Source organism: Pleuronectes platessa, chromosome 14, assembly GCF_947347685.1.
Source record: "Pleuronectes platessa chromosome 14, fPlePla1.1, whole genome shotgun sequence".
Taxonomy (NCBI): domain Eukaryota; kingdom Metazoa; phylum Chordata; class Actinopteri; order Pleuronectiformes; family Pleuronectidae; genus Pleuronectes; species Pleuronectes platessa.
In genome coordinates, this window is record NC_070639.1 from 7425826 (window position 1) to 7437896 (window position 12071).

Consider the following 12071-nt stretch of genomic DNA (forward strand, 5'->3'; position numbering starts at 1 on the left):
CCATTGAAGGATTTCAAAAAAATAGGGGCAATTTTAATCATCTCTCCATTCAATCTCAGTTGGATAAATCATATCTGGGAGATTTGCATAAATACAAACCATCAAAGACTTTTCATCTTCAAAGAGGTTTTCAAGACCCAATAGGCTTTGTACTGTAATCATCTGAGGTCACAACCCTGTGGGAGCAAGGCTGCTATGGCAACATAAAAACTAACGCTGGGGGCTTAGCATAATACCGTCCCCCCCCCCCCCCCCCCCCCCTTCTCTTCTTCGCAAACACGGGAAAGGGTGGGAGCGGGGGTCCGAGAAGGAGTGTGAAAAGAGAGTGTAGATAAACCTATTTCTGCGACAGAGGAAACTAGGTAGATATGGCCCATTGTGGGGGAGACCTAGCTGCTATTACACACAGAGATTACCAGCGCTATAGACGCCGCGCCGCGCAAAGTCACAAGCCCCAACCAGGCTGCAGCGAGCCGAGTGGGCTGTTTGGACTGGGCTGAAGGAAAACAAATGACAGCTCAATGCGGCACCACCGACGAGAGATCCTCCGAGCCCCTTTGATTACATGTTTCTGTCCCTCTGCTGTATTCTCCTATTCAGCTATTATACACTTTGAGGGCCTGATTTACGCTGCATAAGAGCTACTACAGTCCTCCATCATTGTTGTTCCGGAGCATACAGCAACCATTAGCTGCCAATGGCTCTCACATCTAGGACCCTTTAATTTGTTATTCACTGGTGAATTGGAAAAAGAAAAGAGAAAAAAAAAAGGAGAAATAACACCTCTTCTTGCCATTCAAAGCCACGCTACAAACAAGCCCTCTGACAATTTTCACCACCCAATCATGAAAAGAGAAGGAGGGAGAGATGGAGCCGGAGAAAGGAGGCTATAGTGGGACAAGTTTCAATTAATTTTCTTCAAAAGGGGGCCAGATTAAATGTTTCCGGCCTGCTGAAGTGTTCATTTCACAGAGGGGAAGTGGAGAAAGGGATGAGGGGAGGGGACAGGAGGAGGAGTAGAGGAGGAGGAGCAGGACAGGGTGCGATTCTTTTTGGTCCCAGTGCACACCAAATAGTGTGGTGGGCGAAGAATGCACATGGCTCCGAATCTGTGTGAGAATTGTCCCCAGACAAAGGAGGGAGTTACGCCTGTTATAGCCCAATAAGGCCTGTCAGTCACACAAGGGCTGGGGGAGAGGCGGAAGGCAGAGCTAAAGATTTCCACACAAAGGGAAACAAGCAAGTCCATCTTTCAGCGACAAATCAGTCTGGAGGTTCCTGTGCTAATATCAATAAAAAGAGAGAAAAATAAACAAGTGAGGGATTTACTGCACTGCCTTACAAGAGTTAGGGAAAAAAATCAGACACATGTTTACAACGCTGACACAAATAGACACACGGTAAAGCATATGCAAAGCAGAAACAGCAAAAGCCTGGTAGTAGAGGGGGGGCAATGATACGATTAAATGAGCGACATGAAAGAATCGAGGTCCAGTCCAGAGCTGCAAACTTGACTTTGTTTCAGGGGAACACATGCACCTGCTAATACCAATGCTTTGTACTGTTTCTCAGTACAAAGCATTGGTATTCATTTCCCCAATAGTTAATTACTTTTCTTTTTAAATATAATATTCAGAACAAAATGTGGCTTTTTTTCAAGTGAGGAAGAGGAAAAACGACGGAGCTCAGGGGAAGAATCAGCGAACACCTGTCAGCAATTACAAGTGGAAGAAAGAAAGGGCAGCAGGAAATAGACGTGTTCTAATTAAAACCACTAGTTAAAAACTTCCTGCATCTCTAGCCAATACCATGTTTGACTACATACAATTCAAATATAGAGTGGGGACCAAAAGTCTGAGACCACATCTCATTCAAATTCTATATTTATACTGTTATTTTCTGTCTTTGTTGCTATACATATATATATATATATATATATAATTCTGTAATCCTTTTTGAATCAGCAAATTATATAATATAATGTATTCAGAGAGAAACAGTAAAAGAAGGCAGACAACAACCTGGTTCCTCCTGGTGAGTGACCCATATGGAGCTGATCAGAAAGGCCTGTATTAATGATGTCACTGTCTCCTGACCTTTCGGGACTTGACATCCGTACAGCGCCCCTTTATAGGAAGCCAGAGGGATGGCCGAGCCCAGACAAATACCTCTTAACTAGGGCACAGGCCCAGTTCAGTATGGACAAATTGCAATATTAATTAACAAGAACAAGAAAATGGGAAGAGTATCAGAGGGAACTCATAATAACCGTTGCAAAAGTTGCAAAAACTTCCGTTTGTGATAGCTGATCATTCTCATACACTAGATCCTCAGTAAACGGGAAGATGGACTTAATTTGTCACACTTTGCAAAATGTGATAGGAGTTGAAATACATTTGATGTAATGCAAGCTTGGAGCATATTTACATTGATTAACCCTACTTTGACTTTTTTTTCCAAACAATTCTTTCACAAATATGCCACACTGTACACGCCGGTCTCAAGTAGGTTCAGCAGTGGCAGAGGGCACCTTTGTGTTGTTACAGAAAGCTATCGGGCTTCTGAGGCTAATCTGAAGAAATGTCATCCGTTTTCTTGAGCTGCAGCCAAGAAAAACACTCTGTCCGTCCCCGAGTCCTGCCACAGGGATCGATTCCCACTTTTACTGGGAAATGGAAAAGCTTGTTATGATTGCTTTGAAGATTCCTGTGGTGTCCTCTTACTCCACGAGTTTGTGTAAGAGCACCACTGTGTTGCTTTAAAAGACATCCAGAGGCCAAAGAGACTTGGGTATTTTTTTAGTTAAGTTTTCTGTTCTCATGTATATTGTTTGTTTTCTGTTGTTGTTGGTTTGTGTGGTGCATTGAAATGACTCCAGGAATTGGTCAAAATGTGTTACTTACCCACTGCACCTCCTGTGTGTCCTCCACTTTTGGTAACATGATGGCAGGAGGGAGAACCTCACCCTGCAGAATGACACGCAGGTCATCTTCAGCTAAGCCACTGGACACCGAGTTCACCCTCACACATTTCTCCGTCCGCCCCAGATCCAGTTCCACCAACATCCTGGGGATGGTCTCTCTGGCCTCTGTCTGCAATAAAACACCAACAGAAATTGTGATGATTGAATGAGATGCATTTCGTCAGATTGCAGTTTGGAGCAACTAATACCGATGATCGTTCATTTAAATTGTGTGACGTCGTAAGATTTAAAATACACTTTGAAAGCAAGTGTAGGTTTCGTCCAGGGGGTGATCAGCAAAATATAATATAAAATGCTTGATAAGGACAAAGGTATTATCATGAGGGGGTGAAAACTGCTGATTAGGCCTTGCTGAAGTCCAACAGTCATCACAATGTTGAGCTTAGCATTGAGATGAACACATGTAAGTCTGCTCAGCCAGAGATGTGCTTTTTTGAAAGGGAATTTCAACATAATTCAAGCTTTAAAGATGGATGCTTTTGACCAGATTGGAAAGAAGAGGAAAGCTGACATAACATAACGGAAAGAGCATGTTATAGTGGTCAAGGAAAAGTTCCCTGAAAACACAACTCAGAAAAAAGGAATCAGTAATCATATACAGAGGAGTTAACCAAGATAAACCAAGGGCTTTATTCCACAACTGATGAAGTAAAACAGGATATCACTCTGTTGTCTTACATGGATATCATCCCAGTTAAATGCCAAAGACCTAAAGTGGATGATCCAACAAAACACAACACAAGGGATCTGACACTTAGTTCTGACTGAGACTATAAAACAGAAAAACATTCATGTATCAGCTTTTAAATTCTGTGATTAAGTTGTGGATGATAAGCTTTTACCTTCACCTCTTTCTTTTGGTCTGCCAACAGGATTAAGCTAAGAAAACTGAACTAATTCCATAAACTGTTCTGCAGGGGTTAGGCATGACCTAAGAAGAATCCATAACATGTTGAAGTCTATCAGGATGAACGGGGGGGGGGGGGGGGGGGGGGGAACCAGGCGAGATAGTTGCTTCCTGAGCACCTTTCTAGTTAAATTTAATTCCACATGATTTTCTTTTTATTTCTTTTTTTACACATTGCTTTGGGCCTTTACTCTTTAAGAACGTGTCACTTTCCGTTAAAACAATCACATCATAAAAATAAACACTGCACAAAAACGATATGATTAAAGTGGATACTGAGAAAATTTGTATCAATCTGGAATCAGACATCAGTCCATCCACACACAATATGGCACAAATCAACAAAACAGAGGCTGCACACTCTCAACCCAGGCATCGTATGAGATGAACAGGCAAAGTGATGGGAAAAAAAATATCAAAGAGAAGCCTATAGTCCCAACTTCTGTCAGTAACACAGTAGCACACGCCTCTATATTCAAACCAGATGCTGAGCAACAGGAGTGAAGAGAAAGACGGATGAAATGGGTGGAGAGGTTTAGCTGGTGAGAAGAGAGAGGTGCTCAGGAAAAAATGTGGTCTGAGTTAAGCAGCATGAGGAAATGGTAGCTTATGAGTTGTCAGGTCTGATCAGAGGCTGGAGCCTTTGAGTTGGTGTGTGTTTAGAGATGCTCAGATTTTATTTCTCCTTCATGCTACAGAAAGAAAAGAAAATATATTGAAAGAAAAATAGTCTCAAAGTGACTAGGTTACTGTATGCACCATAAAATGAAATGTGGATAGCAGTGTGCATACCACCGCCAATAGTCCTCTTATAGACTCATAGACTCCAGTCCCCTAAATATGCCTGATGAATTACTCTTTGGGAAAACCGTTAAAGATTTTAAGAAACCGACCTTATTACAATGTTAAAGAAATTGAAAAAAAAGAAATCCAGGACAAGACCCCTGCTCTGGATCAGGGGTGGATGTTTTTGCAATGTTTCTTTGAAACAAATGGAGCATCATGCAACCTGGTGAAACAGCATCTGAGAGGAAAGTCCCTACTGACTTATCATTAGTAGACCGATCAGTGGAGTACCGTGTGTGTGTGTGTGTGTGTGTGTGTGTGTGTGTGTGTGTGTGCATGAGAGGGAAACTGTAGACAGATATTACATGGACAGCCCATACATCACAATATCTTGTAAATCCTGAAACCGACCCGGGTTCAGTTGTATTAGATCTTATGAGGACCCGTGCGAGGGTCACAGAACAGCTTCTGAGACAAACCAGCCCTTGCTCTGATCTCCTGGTATGCAGAACTGTACTTCATATTACGAACACCCCTTCAGTATCAATAAAATATGGTATCAGAGTACATATCAAAGATTTGCTGGGATTTAATAGGGGTCACGAGCGGGCTGGGCTGCCGTGTGTCATCTGCGTCTCCCTCTTCCCTCCTCGACTCAGACAAGAGGGATTGTCACAGCATATGATGAGTGCACTGTGATCTTTGACTCGTACTCAAGTTTTTCCTGAAACCTCTCTGTTGCTCTCTATTACTGTCGCTCTCATAAGCCGAGACAGACCCGTGACTGTATCTCGGTAACCTAAAACGGAGGGAGCGATTTACGCGGCCATAATTCACTATTCATAAACCTGCTACTTGGCGGATAATATTCTGTCTGTCCCTCTGCAGTTCATGGTGAGCGGAGAAAATTGATATGAGGCTCCTTCGTGTAGCAGGAGTCACATTGATCCCTGACCAAACTAAAAAAACAGTGAGCCAAATTATCAGAAATTTCAGGTTTATCAAATTCACAGATCACATAGTCTGGAGATCCTGGAGTCTCTGGCTCCAACCTCAGCCTGATAGCAACGTGATAGGCAACGTGCATTTACAAAATATTTTAATGTAACCAGACACTGTGATTGCAAGTATCGTCTCCCGTGCTTTTCTTATTCTACTACTGCATTTCTGAAACCAAGACACCAGGAATGGCTGTGGAGATGGCCAGGTCACTGTGCACTATTCCTTCTTTTATCTCTCCATCCATCTAAAGTGAGAGACATTATTCAAGACACCTTGACCCCTATGGGCTCCGCCACTCCGAGCTTGAATAAAGCCCTTTGAAAAAACGATATTTTACATTAATGGACAGCCATCCAACAAGTTGCTTCAAAGCTCCCTCCCCAATCACACGGTGTCCCACGGAGAGCTCGCCCCGACGTCAGCTCCATCTCCTCTTTGATTTCCTCCATCATCCTCATCATTAGAAGCTGACACACAGGCAGGCAGGTGGGCGAGCAGTGGGCCAGGCACGCACGGCTGTTGAACGCATAGATGCACACATGAAGCTTTTCAAGTGTAGAGAGGCTGACCTTCCAGGAGAGCGAGGGCAGCTCCTTAACACACAGCCTGAGTCTGGACGCTCAGGATCCTACAGAGTGCTGTGTATGCGTGACCCAGCATGGCTGCTGGCTTGTAGACACCACATCAGACTGGAGCTTCCAAATGTGTGTACAGGCCACAGAGGTATCACCTTCCTCTGCAGCATCGGATCACGAAAGCCCAGCCCCGCCGACGTGCTGCTTGAAACAGGCCACGCCAAACATCGCCTCTGGACCGACTGAGTGGAGACGCACACTCTGTCCCTTCATCCAATTTAGATTAGACCTCAGTCCAGCAGCAGTTATAGCTCATTTTATACAGAAAACCCCAGTATATTGCCAATAAGAAGACCCCTCGTCAAGCTGCCTTTGCTTGTTACCTCTGCCAAGATTTCACCCCTGTCCCTTGGTTTGTTTGTTGGTTGGTTGGTTTAACAGCAGGACACAGCAAAAAAACTACAACGGACTTCCACAAAAGTTGTTGGAGAGACAGAACATGGGCCAAGAAATAACACATTCAATTTTGGTGATCCAGGAATTTTTCATCATTTTGTTTAACATTGCAAAAGTTAGGGCATTTCATTCATTTTCCACTGGTTTTGCCAGGGAATAATTCATGGATCTTAATGAAGAAATATCTAACATTTCAAGGGGACTGATATCTCTGAATGTTTACAATTTGGAGCAGCGTGATGGATTTTGAGGAGACTGTTGTGTCACAGGTATACAGTATGCACTTCTTCTAGCCTACACTGTACTGAATAAGCTGGAATTTCGTCACCCCATGTGTGATTTTAGACAGCATGCCTGTGTGATGGAATCAGAGTGAGGTGTGTCACGGCAGCAGCTGGGTCTGTCCCATTGTTCTGACCCTCTCTTTAGATTGAAATTAATTTGGATGTGTCGACCCTCACTGCCATGATAAAAGCATAATGAGAATATCCTCTATTTAGTATCCACAGTTTTATACTAATGAGGGCAAAAAGACCTGTTACATGTTTTAGAAAAGGCACAAGAGGGCATAGATTATTTTTTCTAGTTTAATTTATAAGAATAACAACTCAGTGAGTAGGCTAATGCTGTATGTTTCATTCTCATGGTATTATATATATATATATAGTAGAGCAAAGTGTGGAAAAATCATACGTGACAATGAGCATTTTTTTTCTTCTTTTTTTTTTCTCTTTTACCTTTTGAGAGCTGGCGTTTTGCACCCTGCTGTGCAACTTGCCGTGCCAATGAGCCAATGACTGTCGCAGGCGAAGGCTGCCTGTCTGAAGTGTGACTGAGTATTTGTTCATTTGTCTTTGTCAGTATGTGTGTCAGGGTGGGTGTACGTGTGTGAGTGTGTGTGCGTTTGCAACCCTCAAGTCTTTGTGGATGGATTTTGACAAGAGATATGCTGCACTCCAGAAAGCTGGAGTGAGATGACTGACTAATTCAGGCTATGTTGATAACTGAGATGTAACAGAAGGAGATTCAGGCGTTTCCCTCCGTCAGTTGGTAGCACTCGGTGTTATCCACTATCCTGTCAAGCCAGACAACAAGACATAACTAGCAGGATGGAGGAGGAGGAATTTGTCAAACTTTCAGAACCGATTGCTGAGCTAGAAGACAGCTAGCTATTACACTTAATTAGCCATGAAACAATCTCATTAGAGCTCTTTAGTTTCAGTCCATCACAAGCTGTATTGCCACGTCCTCTCCCATTTCATAGGGAAAATGGAGGAGATAATGCTCATCGTTCGGCATTTTTAAGATGAAATAAAACTATATTAATCCACACGCCGGGGGAAATTCAGTTGTTACAGCAGCAGGCAGGTCAGAATGAGGTAGACAGAAGAAAAAAATGATTGTAAAAAGGCAACAGAATAAAAATGTAATAAAAAATACTGAGTATGCATATCATATACACCTTAACTGGTTTGTAAAGAAATGTTATGAAGTAATGTCTAGTGTGTACCTAAACACAAATGTGCATAAAGTATTTTCTTGTTAGAAAAAGCTCAAATACTATAAGTAGAGTGACAAGACGAGTGCAGTATTGTTGAAGTAGTGCCAATGAAACCGAAGATGAGAAAAAAAGTTGGGAAAGTAACTCTTGTGACCAAGGTGCTAATAAAATGACTTTGTTTGTGGGGGGGGAAAGGGGCAATTGCCTTGACAGTGCATTGGAAAGATGCAAAACTGGACACTGTGAGTGGAGGCCTGCGCACGCTTTTTTAATCACTGCTTGAAAAACAATAATACAATGGGTCTTTTTTATCATCAGTTAAATTAGAAATTAATTAATCTCTTGATGAACAAAAGATAAGGCTTTTGCTGCTTTTTCCCCCTCATGCGCCAACATCTGCTCCTTTCCTCTCTTCCTCCTCCCATTCTTTCATGTTTTCCTCTCCTCGTCAGCTTCTCCATCATCACTTCTCTTCCTAGGGTTCGTATCCAAGTGTCGGGTGTGTTGCACAGCCCACGTAGCACAGAGCAGTGCGGGCTGCTGCTATGCCAGTAAAAACACAAGAGTGTAACTGGATAATGAGAGCTGGAGAGAGGACCTCTCTGTTCTCTATGTCTCAGCATTTTCGGATCCCTCGCTTGGCCACAGTCCTCACCCTTAACCTACGGTATCTGGAGCTGCTGCGAAAATGTGTGTTTCAAAAAGGCAATCAGAAGACCAGAGAAGGCAGAAAATATAGTCTGTGAAATCTGAGATTTATATTCAATCTAAAAAGACACACAGGATACATAATTCTTAAACTTTCACTGCTTTGAATCCCTGCACTCTCCATGTGCTCCAACACAAGAGCTCTCCCTTCGGTAGCAGTGAATGCTAATCGCAGGCCTTTCATCATTCTCCTGTGCGCCGTGATATCTCAATTGCCTATGGTCTCCTCCAAAAGAGCTCCATTCCATACCTGACACTTAAAGCAAAAGTATGCAACTACCTCCAAATAACATTTTTAAATTCATCATGCTCTTACACCGACTTGACCTATTGGGTGAATAGCCCCTTTTTCATTCCCACGTTGAGGCATCTTCTGGCAATCTAGGTTTAGCGGATGCCATCTCCGAGAGCGGTTTACAGGAATATGTTGCACACCACCAACCAAGGGTCTAGCCATACGAAGACGCTAGATTTGTATTCTCAGTACAGACATCTGCTGTGGATTTAGATGTTTTCGTTCAACCAGATTAATGGAACGCTGACATGAGTGGACAGCATGAATGCTGGTTTGTTCTGAGATGCTTATTTCGACTTTGTTGCCTAATTGATTGGCTTCGTTAACTGTACATGCACTATTTGTTTCTGTTGGTACACTGCTTCCATGACCCTTAACTATTTAACGAATTTACGACGCCAGCCCCCAGTAATAACATATGGCTGCAAAGGCCACCGCTGCTAGTACAAGAAAAAAGTTACACAGAATTGTGCTTTAAACACACCCACACACATCCACTGTGACAGACAGCTAAGTTTGGAATGGAAGGTCTTTCTGATCTGCCTGGAACAGGGTCTATTTTCTGGCTGAGCAGCTCACATCCCATTTGTGAGTCTTGGCAGCCCAACTGGGAGTTTCTCTCAAGTCTCTGGGGTCCACTGAGGTGTTGAGCACAAGTCCACACGCACGCACACACACACTCACATATATAGGGCTGTAAATACATGTACACACTGACACACACTAAATACAAATGTTCAGTATTCATAATTCAACTGGCTATCATTATTTCCCAAGAGTTCATTCTGTCAAGAGTTTAGTCATTTGAATCCTGTTAAATGTAGAGCAGATCTTTCAGTGTCCTCTGAAATAACACAGTGAACACTGAACTGAGGTCATGTATCAGTTGACAGTTGGCTGCATAATTTATGTTAAGTTGAAAATCTCCGGTGTCAGACATAGTTCATGCATGGACCACAGCTCATACATTGACTACGCTACATCCTAAAGTTAATAGACCGTAATAATGTAATCCACTCTACAATAGGTTCTCTATTCTTCCCTCAGTTGCTCTCGCTGCAACCAGACAGGTGTATCTGGGGACCTTTGGTAAAAAAAGTGCCACCAAGGAAGGGGGGGGGGGGGGGGGGGGCAGCAAAAAACGAGGGCACTTTTATCAGGGCACAAATGAAAAGGTAAAAGTTTAGGGTGAAATAATGAATTAACCAAAACTACTTATACAAGTCACAATACATTTTTTGATGATACAACTAAAAACAAATATATTAATGTGAAATGCAGCTAAATTGACCAGATGATAGTGGGGAATCACCTTTTCATAAGAAGTTAAGGTTACTATTGCATGAGATACGTGGTACCTGTACCTTATAATCCACTGCAATATCCCTTTAATGATAACCACCTTTGTGACATTTTGAAGGTTTATTTTGTTTTGATGTAGGTACCAGCTACGCAACTGTCTTGTTTATCTAAAAGTGGAGGAATCTGTGTCTGGCTGAATTTCGGTTTTCTCAACAACCGCTCACCCGATTGACATCAAACTTGGCAGGTGTATTGCTGTGCACTGTCTAGAAATCAATCTCCGATCTCTCCCCATATTTCTGTAATATTTTCTGAGACAAACTATCCTAGAAAGTAATTTCCCACAAATTGCATCAACAAAAACATTGTCAAATCAAGTATTTCAATGGTTGTAATCACACCAATGTGCTCATAAACCTGTATTAAATACAGAGTGACTGGTTTCTGGATTCCACATGACCTATAAGAGCTACTGGGGGTGTTGATCAGTTAAAGACAGGCTATCTTAGATGTATAAAGTTCTCTGGATCTGTAATGTACGGATAGTGAACCCAGGAAACTGGTGTGTCATACTTGAGTGATGCACAGTGGGCTGACTGAAACAAGTTGTGTATGTGCACGCCGTCTTACTTGCGTACGTTTGTGTGTGAATGCCTCGCCTGGGTATGTGTCTACATGTGCACGTTTGAGTGTGTGTGCATGTTGTGTTCTACATATCTTGTGTGCTTGTGTGCATTTGCAGGCGCGTGCTGGTGTGCGAAAGGTGCTCCCCGTCGTGTCTGCCGCTCCACCATGCCATCTGGAGAGGAAATCGAGTGTGAAGTACAGTATAGTTTGGGACCAAGCTCTGTGGCAGTGGCTCAGCAGTTAGTTCATTAGTTCCAAAGTTCCAGGGATTAGAAGAGAATCTCTATGGCAGGGAGGCAGGGGGGAGTCAGGGAGGATGGAGGGACCCATGTGGGGAAAAGAGAGAGCAAGAGAGACAGAGACACCAGGAGGAATACTGGACCATAGGGCACTAAGAGACAGAGAGAGTACATGAGAGAGAGAGATAAACAATCTTAACCCTGAAGACCCCGGAGAGGGGAGCGGGTGAGAGAGAGGGACAATGAAAGAACAGGGCGGCAAGAGAGAGAGTAGGAGAGAGAGGACAGGTGTAGCCGTCAGTTCCGCTCCGGGGTTTCAACCTGCCCTCCCTCCTCCTCCACCCCACTGATCATACAGATATGATGATATGTGTAAAAGTGTTAGAGCAGTCAGCCTTGTCTTCCCTCCCCTCCTCTCCTCCCCCTTCTCTCCCCTCTGGGTCCATGGTGACAGTTAGCGAGCTCTGGGTGGCTCCTACCCTTTACTCCTTTTCTTATCTCTCTGCCTCTAAAGCAGCCAGCATTACTGCCAAGATTGAACGTAGACATTTTTCGAGTCAAAGCGGCAGGCAATTAAAGCGGGCACTACCAGATTTCAATTTTCAACAGGAGGGGGTGGACTGACCTTCATTGCGTACCTTTTTGTCATGAATATCCTTCCCTGTTCTAAGGTGAAGGTGAGAGATAATG

The 12071-nt window shown here is 43.2% G+C and overlaps 1 protein-coding gene across 1 annotated transcript in view; it reads right to left on the minus strand.

Annotated features, from left to right (window-relative positions):
• The window catches only part of clybl (citrate lyase beta like), a 57170-nt gene that overhangs the window by 13108 nt on the left and 31991 nt on the right, over positions 1 to 12071 (minus strand). The window contains exon 3 of the mRNA XM_053440528.1: positions 2904 to 3092. Coding sequence (XP_053296503.1) covers positions 2904 to 3092 — 189 coding nt within the window. The remainder of the gene's footprint in view (positions 1 to 2903; positions 3093 to 12071) is intronic.